Source organism: Lathamus discolor, chromosome Z (genome assembly GCF_037157495.1).
Source record: "Lathamus discolor isolate bLatDis1 chromosome Z, bLatDis1.hap1, whole genome shotgun sequence".
Taxonomy (NCBI): Eukaryota; Metazoa; Chordata; class Aves; order Psittaciformes; family Psittacidae; genus Lathamus; species Lathamus discolor.
The window spans coordinates 35,890,171-35,906,302 of record NC_088909.1 but is presented as its reverse complement, the minus strand read 5'-3'; the positions used below and the strand labels follow the sequence as shown (position 1 = coordinate 35,906,302).

Here is a 16,132-nt window from a genome sequence, read left to right as displayed (position 1 = left end):
TGGCCCCCGCCGCGTCCTTTCCGGCACGGAACGCGGGCAGAGGCCGTACCGACACTGGAGGCCCGGACACGAGCGTTGCTGCAGCTGCGGGTCCGGTCCCTCCCAGCGCTTACAAAAGGAGACAGCGATCCCACACAGATCCCCGTCTTCGTGCCCGCTCCTCTCCCTTCCCTTCCGCGGCCCGCCCCGCAGCCACCCGGCCCGGCCCCGGCTGTGGGCGGGCCGAGGCCTGCTTGCGGCTGCGGCGCCCGCCTCCCCGGTGCGTGCTGAGGTCAGGCCGGGCCGTTCGGCGCTGTGAGGGGATCGGGCTGCGCTCGCGAGAGCCGCGAGGGAGCGCAGGGCCCGGGCCGGGAGGGGTTCCGTCCCGACGGGAAGCCGGTGGGGGGGCTAAGCGGAGCCGGGGAGCGGCGCGTGTGCAGAGCGGGGCGTTCGGTGCGCCCCGCTGCCTCGCTTCTCCATGCGGGCGCCGGCGGTGAGCGGGGCTGGCGCGCCGGGCGCCGGAGGCAACGCACGGTGCTGAGGGGCCGCGGCCCGGGGAGACGATGGCCAAATGGCTGAACAAGTACTTCAGCCTGGGCAATAACAAAACCAAGAGTCCCCCTCAGCCTCCGCGGCCCGACTACCGAGAGAAGAGGAACGGTGCCGGCAGCGTGCCCCGCCCCGACGGGCCGCCGCACCTCCACCTTCACCACCACACCTCGCCCGGCTTCCCGCGCCGCCGCCTGCGCGACGACACCAGCGACCTTCTCCGCGCCTACCGAGCGCAGAAAGACCGCGACTTCGAGGACCCCTACAGCGGACCCGGCTCGTCGCTGCTGAAGCTGCGGGCCATGTGCCGCCCCGATTACTCGGTACCGGAGGATCTGGGCGAGGCGGCCCCCAAGGCTTTCTCCTCCTCGTCATGCTGTGCCCCCCCCCCCGCCGCCGGGGCAGCCGGCTCCCCTCAACTCTTCCGCAGCCACAGCGAGCGCCGCCCGGCCACGCCACCCGACGTGAAGTACATCTCCCCGAAGCATCGGCTTATCAAGGTCGAGGGTAGCGGTGGCCGCGAGGTAACAGGCAAGAAGCTCAACAAGGGCTCCAAGCAGCTGGCGACCTCTGTCCCTTCTGCCACGAAAGACAAAGTAAGTGGTGTGGTCCTGTACTCGCACCCGTAGATTTGGCAGTAGGGCTGGGGCTGTGTCAGCCCCTGGGAGGGACTTCGGTGACGGGACAAGTTCCTATCTGAATGCATCTGTCGCTGCTCTCCACCTTGCTGCAGTGGGTGGCTTGGCTTTTTTCAGTATCTCGGGGCAGGGAGGCTGGCGCATGAGCCGGTGGTGCCCAGTCCTTTCAAACACACCTCCCTTCTGATGGGGCAGGTGCGCCTAGCTCTGCAATGGGCACAGTGCAGTGCCAACTTCAGGAGTGATAGCAAGGCTCTGACGTTGGCATGCTCCTGCGGAACAGGATGTGAGTCTTTGAGGGAGTGCTTGGGGAGGCCTGAAGTCATTTGAGAACCCCTGTGCTTGTGACCCAAAGTTGTGGCCTCAGACCCATGGCATGTGGTATGGAATGGTCATATGTATGTATATATGACCACATACCGCATGCAAATATATGCATATAATCTTTATATGTAAAAATAATAATCTGATGCCATCCTGAGTCAGACTGCCTGTTTTAAAAGAGACAACTTGTCATGTGTCTGGTATAGAGATTCTTTGACTCCTAGTTCAGCATTGAAGGTGAAGTAGTTTGAAGTCCTGTGTACAACAGCATCACAACTTCCGTGATAACTGTGTTTCCAACTGGCAGGTACCTTAAGCAAACATTATGGCTACTCGCTCAGTTGCAAATGTTCTCCTATCTTTTAATCTTTGTTCCCTGCAAATACTAGCAAAATACTGTAGACACAGCACTGGAAAGTGCTGAGCTCAGGTGCTTGGTTAACAACTGGGAAGCTTTTCAGAGGGAATCAGTGTTAATTATTTTGTAAGCACAGCACATATTACCCCTAAACTTGTTGGTTCTGATAGTTTAGTTCTAGTTTTGCCATATATTAGAAATTAGTATTTTTTCATTTTGTAAATTGTCATTTACAGCTTCAGTGTAATAATTGCATCACAGGAATTCCAAGAACGTGCTCAATGTTATCAGTTTAAGTGATCTGTACATACAGGTTTGAATATGTAACGTGATTGAATTGACTAGTGACACATTTCCATGAAATCTTGATAAATTACATCCTGTCCAGGTGAAATTCCAAATAAATCAGCTTGTGATGGTGATGGTACAAGATCTAAAGTCTAAAATTTATTACATAGCATGTCATTTTAGGTGTACTTCCTGACAACAGCTGCAAAAGCAGCAACTTCTTTTGTTGGAGTAATAGATTAGAGTCTCACTGTCTTGCAGCATATTCAATCTTCTTTCAATCGCTTGTCTTGATACCATGTATCTGCTTTTGGCAAATACTTTCAGCAACTTCAGAGAAAATAACTGCTTGGGATAAAGTGCTTCCAAGTGCAACTGCTGGTCTTTTTTGGGTTTTGGTTTGTTTTTTTTTTTTCTTTTAATTTATTATCTTTCCATTTTAGACACTAGTCTTTTTTTTGACTGGGATAGAGTTATTTTTTTTTTTTAGTAGCCGGTGCAGTGCTGTGGTTTGGTTTTAGTCTGAGAACAGTGCTGATAACACACAGATGCTTTAGTTGCTGTTCAGAATCATTTAGCCTGGTCAAGGGCTGTTCAGTGTCTCATGCGCTGTCAGTGAGGAGGGACCCAAGAAGCCAGGAGGGAGCAGAGTCAGGACACCTGACTCAAACTAGCCAAAGGGGTATTCCATACTACAGCACGTCATGCCCAGTATAGAAACTGGGGGAGTTACCAGGAAGGGGAGATCCCTGCTTGGGTCAGGCTGGGTATTGGTCAGCAGGTGGTGAGCAATAGTATTGTGAGTAAATTCGGTTTTATGTGCTTCTATTTCTTCTCTTGTTGTTTTCTAATATTACCATTATCATTGTTGTTGGTATTCTTTCCATTATCACTATATTTTATTTAATTTTAGTTATTAAACTGTTCTCCTCTCGACCTGCATGTTTATACTCTTCCAATTCTCCTGCCCATCTTACCTGGGGAGGAGGAGTGAGCAAGTGGCTGTGTGGTGCTTAGTTGCTGGCTGGACTTAAACTGTGATGCTACTGAAGCAATTTTTGAAGCAGGAACTACATCTGTTGCTAGGTAACTTGCTACCTACTGTGTGGTCATAAATCTGTGTGCTGCTCCCAAGCCCTTGTTGCGGGTTCTAAAATTTTTGTCTTTGGGAGAAAGAACTATATGTGAACTACATGTGAAAAGCAAAATGTGCCTGCTGCCATCCACAACAGAATTTGGTTGTGATGTGCTACATAGCTTGCCTTTTTTTCATGTTTTTTCCTCCCAGTAATGGAAATGAAGTACCTTATATTTCACAGCCCTGGAATGTAAAGCCTGACAGGTGAACCTGGTAAGCTGTGGTCATAGTGGACAGGCAGAGAACTGCTTCTCTCCTACACCTGTCATTCAATGAGGGAAAAAAAGGAGGACATTAGTTAACAGAATAAGTCTAGTTCAGTGGCAAAGCAAGTGGAAATAAACTTCTGTAAGAAGGCCATAGCAGAGGGGACAGTAAACATGTTATCAAAAAAGCTAGAGGTTTAACATTCAGAAGAGTTAAGAAATGTTGAAAACATCGAGGGGGGGAAAAATCTGTGAGTAGCATAGCTTAAGCTATGTACCTTAGGAATAAAAAAAGATCTACTTGCCATAAAGGCCTGTCATCATAGAAGTATGTTAGTGTTTAATGATCCACTAATGTCTGTTAAATGCTTGTGTCCATTTAGCACCTCTGTTTTTTTCTTCTTTGCATGCCAGGATAAAGTGCTGTTTTCCAAATGTTCACTAATGAGAAGTGTGGTTTTCAACAAATTCAGTGAGCAGCTTTATCATTTTTGTGACTGGTCATCAGTAAAGACTTGTCTGCAGAGCTCAGTTGTGTGTTAAACTGGAAAGAGTTACTAGAATGGGAAGGAGATTGAGGAAGGTGCTTGTTTGGTGTGGTTACTTCTAAAGGACAAATGGCAAAGTATGAATAATGACAGACAGGTTAGTCAAAGTTCCCAAGAAAAAAAGTGATAGACTAGCTGATTCAAGGGGTATAGGAGATGGACATTAAAAGCAATGGCAGGCATGATTGTATTTTGCAAAATTCCACGTACAGCTTGTAAAAGTAACCACAGACATGTAATGTATCTGGGCTTCAGGAAGGTTTGATGTATAGAGGTAGAAGTACTGCCTAAAGTTCAAGAAGACAAATTCAAACCACCATGAATCTTTAATAGTGAGGTGACTAACCTGTACAACAGATGTCCAAGGGAGAGTCACCATCCCCAGGTGTCTTTGAACTCAGATTAGTGGGTGGATTTTTTTGTTTAGGTAGTACTGTCAGGCAGGCTTTAGGGCTTTGGCAGTGATGCTTATCCTCAAACAAGGGAGAGCAGGCTATGTTAGAATTCATGGCAGAAGCAGCTCAGTTCCTCCAGTATGGGGGATAAGAAGCTACTGATGTCTGCCTTTAGTGCTGGCCTGGGAGATGTTAACTGCTTAGCTTTCCTGTGACAAATGAATGAGTGTAGGCAAGGTGGAACAACTTAGGAAATTACTGGCTTCCATCTATAGTGCTGGCCTGGGAGATGTTAGCTTCCTAGCTCTCCTGTGGCCAGCAAATGAGAATAGGCAAGCCAGAACAATATGTGGCTATGTGGTAGAACAACCTGGCGGCTACTGTGTTTGTGTAAGAATAAATTCAAGACTTGGCTTAACATCAACTCAATAGACAAAACACTTGGTGAACTGGGGATCTGAAAGAATGACTTGAAGTCTTCCTCAGCAACTCTCCTTTATGTGGTGGCGTATGGTGTGCGTAAATCCAGGACAGTAGTAATAGCAGAATGGAAAGTGTCCCTGTGAAAGGATACTTTGTGTATTTTCTCATCTGTTACACTTTTTTTGAACGTAAACTTTTCTCTGCCTGTATTTGCTACTGAAGAACCTGGAACACTATTCAAAGGGCTACTGAACTCCATCGGAGGAAGTTCTTAGGATTTAAAATCATAGCATACTTGTCCTTTAAAAGATAATTGTTTCATAATGAGCAGCATTTTGCATTCCTACTGTGGGGCAGATCTGTGCAGCAGTTCTGGATGTTGAATGCAGAAGACACTTGCAACACAAATTGCACAGTACATGTCTGATGCTGTGAATAGCTCAGTTCTTCACAGGCAGAACTGATCCAGTGCAAAAGCATGTCTGGGATGAGTGGCAGCAGCAGTCAGGCAGGAAACTACTCAGGGCAGCACAGTTGCTGGCTTGGTTTACAAGTCTGTGTGTGAATTTTATACTTGTATAAGAAAAAGAAAACAAACAAACGAACAAACAAAAAACCCAACAAACCACCCAACCCTTTGTTTCTGTGGGATCCACCATGGGAGTGTGTGGTGCAGAAATCTGGCTAAGTGTGAGGGCTAAAGCTGTTTGCCTGGAAAGCTTTCCCCCCATTATGTAAGAAACATGCACCTTTCTGACATTGCATTGGCCTATGGAAATGCTGTTTGCACTTTTAAGGTTTTCTATAAAAATACTTAGGCTCCATGGAACATTATTTATATCTGTATATAATTAAAAAATTTTAGTAAAAATTGAGAAGACATTTGTCTTATTCTGTACACAGAAGGTCTAAGTTTCATTTGATCTTGCAAGTGAGAACAGTCAGGTGTATTTAACAGAATCTAGCAGCTGGTATTTTGAGGTGCACTGAGAAAACACTTAAAAGATTTCTAAGCAGTGTTGGGGTTATTTTGAAAAGTACATAATTTCTAGAGATCCTAAACTGCCAGTGTATCTCTGTGTCTCTTTCCCATGTTTAACCCATTACAATAGGGTGTAAAGCTGCCACTCATTACAATTGGTTATACTCTGAAACACACTTACTCACTGCATGTGGCTCCCATTGGTGGATGGCTCTGCTTTGAGTCAAAGGTTAGAAAAAGATGCCACTGGTCTTGTGAGCCTGCATAAATGGCTTGGACAAGGTCACATTTGTCACACAAGGCAAGCTGCATATTTTTCATCTCATGTTCTACAGTGCAGCTATAATGCAGCTAGAAATGCATTTTTCTACATATATCACTCATTATTAAGGGAAGATACTCAGTTATTACCTGAGTTTGTGGAGTCTTAGTCACTTTAGGGCTGTTCAAAGTAATGTGGTAGGCTGTTCAGTTACAAGCATGTCTGGCATCTGCAGTTACTGCTCAGCTTGGGAACAGCCTCAGGTCTGGGAACCATTCAGATTTCTAGACTTCTGGACACAGTCTTTCGCTGCTTGGATCTCTCTATCAGGAAGGAGTATGAAGCAGTTAGACACGTGGAGATTGAGGGAGGGAGTAGCAGTCTTATGGGAGAGTGTATTGTGTATTGCCTTGCGGTAAATGGGTCCAAACCATTGTAAAAAAGTACCTCAGTTACTGAATTCAAGTGAGAAGACTGACTGGTCCCTTCTGAATTATGGTGCGTTTATTGAGCTGTCTAGTGGGAGACTGTAACTGAACATGTTCAACATGTATTTATTCTGAAAATAGGGGACTAATACTGCATTACAAATGCTCAAAAGGGAACTGGGCATAGTGGCGGACATTTGTTCTATTTTTGTCCCTTTTCATGCAGCCTGTGTGTCTGGTGTCTATGAACCATGTTCACTTGTTCCCCAGGCATCAAGAACATATGCTTGCATCACTTTTTCATGTGACTCTCTTGCTTCAGAGGAGAGCATGCAAGATGAACATGTTTCTGTGCTGGGCTATCTTCCTGAATCCAAGTGACCCACATAGCAGCTAGGCTCTGAGCTAGTGCCTAAGCATGTGCTTAGTTTCTGGGCTCAGTGCATAAAATCATAGAATTGTTATGCTTGGAAAGGACCTTAAGATCATCCAGTTCCAGCTCCACTGCCATGGGCAGGAATGCCTCTCACTAGACCAGTTTGCTTCAAGCCCCGTCCAGTCTGGCCTTGGACACTGTCAGGAATGGGCTATTTACCATTTCTTTGGGCGACCTGTTCCAGTGCCTCACCACCCTCACAGTAAAGAACTTCTTCCTTATATCTCACCTAAACTTCACCTGTTTAAGTTTGAACCCATTACCCCTTGTCCTATCACTACAGTCCCTGATAAAGAATCCCTCTCTGGCCTGTGGAAAGCCATTTGGAACCGCTCCTCCTCGGAGCAGGAAGCCTGCAGCAGGTGATTCCCCTCTTGAGTCAGCATGCTGTCCCAGGAAACTCCTTGAGGTTGGGAGCCCTCTCTTTCTTAGGTGAGGCATTTTGGATCATTGGCCACAAAATTTTAAGAGTCAGCAGTGAAGTGACAAAACCATGTGACATCCAGAATCAGTAGTTCATGTTGGTGAAGCTTTAATTGAGTTTGAACAATAAATTTTGGTTAGCCTCAATTTTATTGGTTCGGTGTCAGACTCTCATTTATTTTTAAGGATAAGAAAAATCTCCTCTGGTTTGGGTTATGAAACAAAACAAAGATGCAGGAGAAACTATAGCTACCATATTACAGCTGATGTCAGAAACCTTTACTTAAGGTTTCAGTCATGTTTTGCCACTAGAGTCTTTCAGATTTTGGATGCAAAGTCAGCAGGCAAAAATTATATCCATTTACTAGCAGGCTAAGAACAAGGAAGATGACAAAATATCACAGTTGAAAGGGTGCCTTGTTCCTTCCAAGAAGTATGATGTTTGCTTCATCACATGCTTAACTAATACTTACTGTACCATCTTATAGGATCATAGAATAGTTAGGGTTGGAAAGGACCTTAAGACCATCCAGTTCAAACCACCCTGCCATGGGAAGGGATGCCTCACGCTAAACCGTGTTGCCCAAGGTGGTGTCCAACCTGGCTTTGAACACTGCTAGGGATAGAGCATTCACCACTTCTTTGGGCAACCTGTTCCAATGCCTCACCACCCTCACAGTAAAAAGCTTCCTTATATCTACCTTAAACTTCCCGTGTTTAAGTTTGAACCTGTTACCCCTTGTCCTGTTGCTACAGTCCCTGATGAAGAGCCCCTCCTCAGCATCCTTGTAGGCCCTGTTCAGGTACTGGAAGGCTGCTATGAGGTCCCCACGCAGCCTTCTCTTCTCCAGGCTGAACAGCTCCAACTTTCTCAGCCTGTCTTTATACAAGAGGTGCTCCAGTCCCCTGATCATCCTCGTGGCCCTCCTCTGGACTTGTTCCAACAGTTCCATGTCATTTTTATGTTGAGGACACCAGAACTGCACACAGTACTGCAAGTGGTCATGCTCCTTGTGATGCAGCCCAGCACACGATTAGTGTCTGGGCTGCGAGTGCACACTGAATCCAGCTCATGCTCAGTTTCTCATCCACCAGCACCGCAAAGTCCTTTTCTTAAGGGCTGCTCTCAGTCACTTCTCCACGAAACTTGCAGCTTGCTGCATGCTGGTATTGAGAAGAACCGATATCCCTAAGGCTGCAGCATAGTATCATGGAGTGGCTTTTTGGTGTCTGGAAAGCCTGCACAGAGACGTGCTACCACTCTGAAGTCAGAGCATTTAGTGTGCTGGAGGAGTCAACATGCTTCTGTTGCTGAAGGTAAGATTGAAGAGGGCACAAACAGTGGCAGCTGTTGAGATGGTTTATGCATGTACATACACACACATATAAATACAAAATCAATGTATACAATATATAGGTGAGGGTTGGACTAGATGGCCTTTGAAGGTACCTTCCAACCCAAACCATTCTATGATTCTATGGTTATTACATGTTATTTTACAAATATAAGCATGCATATTGCTGGGAAAGAGGTTGTGACCTTCTGTCTTTGGAGACTTTCAAAACATATGTGGGAAAGGCCCTGAACAATCTGGTTTATCTTTCATATTACCCTTGGTTTGACCAGAACAGTGGTTTAATTGTCCTTAGAGATCTCATGGAACCTAAGTCTTAATGTAACTTTGATGTTCAAAAACTGCCATGGAGCCTGGGTGTTGCCAACAGACTTATGTTAATATAGTGCATTTCTGTAAGGACACTATTGCAAGATCTAAGGTACATCTCTGTCAAAGTGGGATGTTTTCCCCATTCTTTAGATGAATCTGTGCAGTAAGTGAATGTGGAGTTTGTCTGACAATAGTGTCTAAAGCATACAAGCATACCTTCTGCAAAAGCGTGAAAGAATGTACAGACCTTTGTTCAGATCAAGTGCATGTGTCTATAGTTGGGAATGGCTGTGTGAGTCAATGGGAGAGAATGATGTTGTGAGGACACTAAAGCAATACTGCATATTGGTGCTGGTCAGCAAGAAGAAATGAATTATGCTTGCTTCTATGGATTGTCCTCTGAATTTTCACATGGGTATGTGCAGGACTGGGCTTAATTAAATTTACATGTGGACACAGAAGTACTGAGACACGAAGCACAGCTAAAACAGCATTACACAATTCTGTTTCAACAGCTGGGCCACGATAAATACAGCTTACTTAATACTGCATGATAGCGCAGACATTATCTGCAGCCTTTACTTCAGAACTGTTCAGATAAAGAAAGAGGTCTGTATTACACTTTTTACACATCAGCTTAAGGTAAACTTGCAACAAATGGATAGGTAGCATTAAGACTGTTGTAGTGTAGAAATGAAACTTTCTATAGCCAGAATATTGTTAGGCAGTTTATTGTGATTTAAACTCTTAATGAGAAATAAGGCACAGAAAGAATATGTATCAGAACTTATGTAAATGCCTTTTAGTCTTATTAATGAAGGTAAAGGTTCTAGAAAGGAAAAAGATGAATCAGTGGGTTTTTTAAACCATCAAGTTTGCTAGTAAATTTATGTTTTGCAGTCTGATTTTGTGGTCACCAGTTTGCCATTGTATTTGCTTGGATCCCTCAAGAAATGCTTATTCTGTATTTTTTTTACAAGTTCCTTTGCTCCCTAAGCTCACTGACGCATACAGGAGAGATGTTTGTGTCTCTAAACATCTTGATATATGTCCTTGCCTACCAGCAGTTGGTTATAGTGTCTGACTCTTGGACATTCATGCAGAGCACTGCCCCATGGCAAAGGGTATGGTTTAACTTCTCATTCCTTAGCTGCTATGCATCACTGTGATTGCATCGTTGACTAACAGTATGCTAGGCACTGTGCTGAAGTGGAGGAAGTAATACAAGACCTGGCAGTTGAAACATCACATGGTGGATTCTGGGGATATGGAGTAAATGGACTGTGATGCTGATCTTCCTGGGTATGGCACTGTTTCTGTACATGTTACTGTAAAACAGTTCATGGATGAGGAAACAGACATAAGGTGTGGTTTTGGAGTAGTTGTGCACTGTGCAGGAAGTACGGAAAGTGACTTTACAAAACATATTCTGCTAATGTCAGTATATGGGATACTTTTTTTTTATTTTATTGTTTGGACTTTTTCTTTTGGTGTTTTGTTTTTTGGGGTTTCTTTGGTTTTTTGTTTGTTTTGTTTGTTTTTACCTGCTAATACCCATTAAACTGCTCTGTCTGTCCTTCCTTCCATAACTCTTGTATTTGTTGGCAGATGCTCTAAGATGTATTCAGACTCAAAACAGTAGCATGAAGGCATGAAGTAAGGACCCTTTCCTTACTGGGAAAGCAGGTAGAACTCTGTTTTTAAACTTGCAGCAACAGCATCTGGGTGGCCTGCATTGCTGTATATGAAGTAGAAACTCACATCGCATAGTGGGGAACTGCACTTACTGCCTGGGGAATCAGGGGTATAGAGAAGAAAAACGGGGAGGCAAGAAGTCAGTAACTGTTGTTTATGTATCAGCTTGTTAGCAGTTGAGTCCTGTCACTGTGAGTGTGTGGACTTGTAGAAAGCACAAAAAGCAGTTTATCATCTCTGAAAACTAAGCCTTGTGTATAGGGGAAAAGGTCTTGAAAGCCTCTTAGTAAATACTGTCTTCCCTTCCCACCTTGCTTACCAGTCCACATCTGTTTCAGAAATTTAGGATCTGTCTTTCCCAATTGTGCTTCAATTCCATTTTAGACAAGGAATGTGTCCCTCTCTGGAAATCAAAGGTATGCATGAGTCCTGTGATTTCTTAAACTCAAGAAGAAAATTTATGGGAGGAGAAAAAGGGGGCAGGCCAAGTGGAAGAAGTATAGGAACATCATCAGGGCCTGCAGGGATGAGATAGGAAGGCCAGGGCCCACTTAGAATTGAGCCTGGCAAAGGACATCAAGGACAACAAGAAGGGCTTATGCAAGTATGTCAGCAATAAAAGGAAGATAGGGGAATGTGTTCCAGGTGGCACTGCCTTAGCAGGGGAGTTGTACTAGATCTCCAAAGGTCCCTTCCAGCCCTAATGATTCTGTGATAGAGTGACTTCTGCTGTAGCTAGTGGCTGGTCTTTGTGACTGTAAATTCTCAGAAAAGATGAGGAATTTTTGTTACGCTGTAGTAAATGTGTTAACCATGATGTTCTCTGACACAAATTCGCAATTTCTAAGTGTTCTTGACTTCTGTATGTCTGCGGACAGTCACATTGACTGTGATTAATTGCCAGTCACAAAAGCCAAAAGAAGAATAGATGCTTTGTACTTAAAAAAAAAAAAAAAGTAAATGTATGTTAGTAATATATTTATAACATATAATATTTAATAGTAAATCTTCCCCCAGAAAAGTGTCCAAAGGTCTGTCTGGCAGGGGAGGTCTTTTGTTTTTCTGCTTCATGCTAGTTAGCATAATTCTTCTTGGATGCTTCCAGAATAGTGTGTTCTTAATCATTATAGCCACTAAATCAAATAACAAACAGTTCTGTGCTGAAGTTGCTGTTTCAAGGGTAGATCTTTTGTATTCTTTCAGTTCAGAGAAGGGTTATCCCTAAAGACTCAATTTATTTCAGTGTGGTAAGATCTCGGTTTTTTTCTTTTTTGTTTGCTACCTTTAAAATGTAACTCACATAGAGGTATCTGAAAGATTATGCTTTTTTGTTTTGTTTTGTTTGTGGTTTTTAGTTTGTTTGGTTTGGTTTTGGTTTACTTTGGGGTTTGTTGGGTTTTTTTGTTTTCTTCCTCTGGCAGCATGTGCAAATCATGCCTTTGTGTATGCAAATTCTCGCTTAAACTTGTATTTAATATTATAATATAGGTAGTTCTTAAGTGGTATTTTTTGACTGTAAAAGAGCAAGGTGAAGCTTGCACTTTAGTTCACTTATATTAAAGGAGAAAACCAGAATCTCACTTTGTATTTAATTTTTGGGGGCGGGAGAGGGGGGAGCTTGTGATTTTTTGATCTTGTACCTCCAACATTTTAGCTAGAGCTATGGTTTTGCAGTTGTCAGTTTGTTTGGTAACTGAGCCTTACTCCTTTTCTTTTGCCTTTGAGTTTTAACAGCCTGCTAGGCAGAACTCCTGTGAGTGTTCCCTAAATCCTTGTTGATCTCTCTGATTGTGGAAGCTCAAATGCAAGCTTCACTTACTTTTGATCAGTGCATTTCTCTTTATGTTTTGGAGTTTCTTTAGCATGAAGTTACTCGTGCCTCAAGTTGCTATTACTAGATCTACATGATAGAAAATAATATCATGCGTAAGGGGTACAAAAAGGAAGGGCTTGCATAGAGCAGAAATTAATAGTTGTAGCAGTTCACAGTTCACTCTGATAAACTTGCATTCTATTAAGAGATAAGCCACAGTTTTTTAAAAATATCCCTGACTAATGCAGCAAATTGAGACATGAATTTTGAATTTAAACAGCTTCCCGAGGCTCTCTGGGGATTCCCTGATAGCTGTGATTCATTTTGAAAGGTAGGACCCACTTGAAAGGTGACAGGATTTGGCAGAGAGAAATTTACTGTTGTCCTGCCCCAAATGTCAGACCCGGTGTGAATGCCTGCAGTTACAAAACCTCAGCATGCTGCCACTCCTCTGATTGCATCTATGTGGCAGGTACAGCATTAGATCCTGGGTAGCCTGGGTACTTGAGATACTTGGAGACACTTCGATTGTCACATGCAAACGCCTGTTTCTACGTGCCCATGGGGGAGAGCTGACAGCGTGAAGCTCTCACATTAGATCTTCACCACATGGCATGGAAATGCTTAAGACTGTGATCTGGAGAGCTCCACTGGACATGCAAGGAATGTAGCTGGAATACTCACAAACTTGTGAACAGAACCTCCATGTAACGTTGGCAAGCTTGTGCTTTGGGAAGATAGCATAAAGGGGTATGAGGAAAACATATTCATACCTCTGGCATGAAGCAAATGTTTATTATCTGTACCATGAGTAGAAAACTCTTGTAATCAGAACCTTGTAGTTCCTCAAAAGATTGCTGGTACATTGTCTGATTTTGTGTGACCTACTGCATATAGGCTTGGAAGACGAGCTTGCTAAGGTAAAAGTAACTTGTGAGAAGATGGCACAAAGTCTTGCAGAGTAGGAGCTCTTTTTCCTAAGAGAACAGAAGAAATCTTCCATAATGGGGTTGCGAAGAGGAGTTTAGAGTTAGACGTTTACAGTGAGTATGCTATAATAGAACTAACAAGCATACTCTTCTGAGGTTTTCAAGCCTTTTTGAATGAAAGCTTCTTTTTGAAAGAGGTACTAAAACTTGAAAGTTCCTAGAGAAGGAGAATTATAGCTGTTAGCAAGTACAGAAGAAATGAAATGTTGGCACTGAAGCTGAGATTTAGTAAATTTTAAGATACATGGAAACAGTCACCTGGAAAGCCCTCAGACAGCTCAGAGCTGTAAAGCTACTCTTAATAAGGAAATACTGATATGCATCTTCTGGAAGGTGAATCAGATGGCTCTTTCTGCCTGACTAGGTGCTGAGAGGTGGGTTTGGGATTTGTTTGTTTGTTATTTTGCTGTTGCTTTCAGGGAAGGTTTTTTTTTTTGAGTGGTTATTCAGGGGAGCAAGTTTGCCCAATCTGATAAAGTTGATAGGTGGCCTGATTGAAAACATAGTTATGGTGAGCAGTATAGAATCTCGCAGTGCTTGTGACACTATTACTTATCTGAAGAGGAAGTGTTTACACCCACTGTCTAAGTAAGCTAGGGGAGATTTTCACTCCAGGAATTACTGTAGTGGATACATTTCCAGTCACAGTCTGATCTGGTACAGATTTACAGATAATAAAATATAACAATAATAATGATAAAACCAAGAATAAGTTAATGTGGATTTGAACCTTCTTACATTTTTTTCAATTTCCTTGTTAGAAAGCAGCTTTTGCTTTGTTTGACCTTTTCTGAATAATGAATTAGTTGCTTTAGTCCTTCTGTTCATGTTTGGTGCAGTAAAGCTCTTGAATAGGTTACCATTGTGCTTAAAACAAATCAGTATTGACTTTTATATTGTTTGACAGCATTTTTTATATGCATATATTATGCATATTTATATATGTATGATTTTCCTCCTAGTATATTTTTTTGTCAAATGGAGAAGAATAAATAACAAATAAAAGTGTTCAAATTATTTCTGTTTCATGTTATAGTACAGTTATGCAGGGATTGCCAAGTATTACTTGCTAACATTTGTAGTGGGAGAGCAGCACAGAGCCCGTACTACCACCCAGCAGCTCTTGACAGGATTGCATCAGAAGACTAAATGGATGGCATTTCAGCTGCAGCACTTTGGGTCATAAATCTGTCTTCGTGACTGGGAGAAATTACTGCTGCCTGACATGCATTGTTGTCTTTGACTTAAGTGTCTGCAGCTGCTGTCACTTGATTTGCTGCTTGGGGATATGTCACCAGACATGGGGGAGGGGGCTTTTTTCCTTTTGTTTAACCGGTTTTTGCAATAATAAGGCAGTAATTTTGGACAGTGAATGAGAGAAAGGATTATTTTTTTCCTCCCACTATTATCCAGGTCAGCCTGGTGGTTTCAGGTCAAACAGAAATGTCCAGTCAATTTAGACATGGAGTGGAGGAAAGCAAAATTAGCATACTATTAAAACATCAATTCCAGGTACTTTGATATCCCAGCTGTTAACCTGTGACTGTAGGGCAGCTAAGTCTTGCTCTGACACTCACAGCTGTGTGTTCAGTCATAACAAATGCATCTTCTAAAATGTCCCTTTTTTGGGATGTGCTTGTGTGTGATCAGGGATCACACTTCAGGGACTGGGAATTTACAGTGAGGGATGTGGGATTTTTTTGGTAGACTGGGTTGTCTGGGTTTTTGGGTTTTATTTTTTTGTTTGGGTGGTTGGTTTGGGGGGGGGGGGGACACGACATTTTTTTTCCTTGATTTTTGTTTAGGGTTTTTGCTTTTTTTTTGCTTGTTTGTTTGTTTTCTGGTAATAAAAACAAGTAATAGAAAGTCACAGTGTTGCAGGGTCTGACTGTGTTAGATGCTTTGTTCGCTAATATTAAAGGAGATCTCTGCATTTCCCAGTAGTGTTCCTTTACTCCATGGCCTTTGTGCAGGTTTTTGATCTGGAAGTACGTGTGTTTCCTGCTCTTTGCTCTGTGTGGTAGGATATGCTGGCAGCAGGAGACAGAACCAGATGCAGCTTCAGTCTTTTCGCTGGCAATATGCAACCTGCTCCTAGTTGGTAAGATTGAAGCTGTTGGTCTTAATAGTTCTGCTCCTAAAGATGTAAAGTGACTGGTGGGAAAGAAAAAGTCTTGGGTGAAGAATCCCTGTTAAAGAAAACGGACTTTCTGGGCAGAACCTCTTAGGCTTGCTCTGCTTTGAGTGAGGGGTCCTGAGGTCTTTTCCCACCTGAATTATTTTATGATTCTATGGGTATTCTGGTGCTGAGGCCTGCCTCTGCTTTCTCTGCTTCATTCTCTTTTGCCTGTCCTACATAACATCTCTGTGCTCTGCAGTAATTCTCATATGAGGATTTTTTCCTTTGCTTGCTCCTTACCAGCTTCTAGAAACTCAGATTAACTCTACCCCTTCAAAACCAGGGAGGAATGATTCCTGCTGCTTTAATCAACTGATTTAAAAGCCTCCATAACCAGTGGGATTTACACAGCCTACAATGATTGTGCAGGGATCAGAGGGCTATGATAATGAGGTAGGGATTAAGATTTTCT

The 16,132-nt window shown here is 43.2% G+C and overlaps 1 protein-coding gene across 2 annotated transcripts in view; it reads left to right on the top strand.

The window, feature by feature from the left end:
- The first annotated feature begins 367 nt into the window (after positions 1 to 367).
- Positions 368 to 16,132, top strand: part of SHB (SH2 domain containing adaptor protein B) — a 59,670-nt gene continuing 43,905 nt past the window's right edge. Inside the window, exon 1 of one of the 2 annotated variants that reach the window (XM_065663519.1) lies at positions 368 to 1,124. In XM_065663519.1, coding sequence (XP_065519591.1) covers positions 543 to 1,124 — 582 coding nt within the window. In that variant the 5' untranslated portion in view covers positions 368 to 542. The remainder of the gene's footprint in view (positions 1,125 to 16,132) is intronic. The other variant, XM_065663518.1, reaches the window with a different exon arrangement.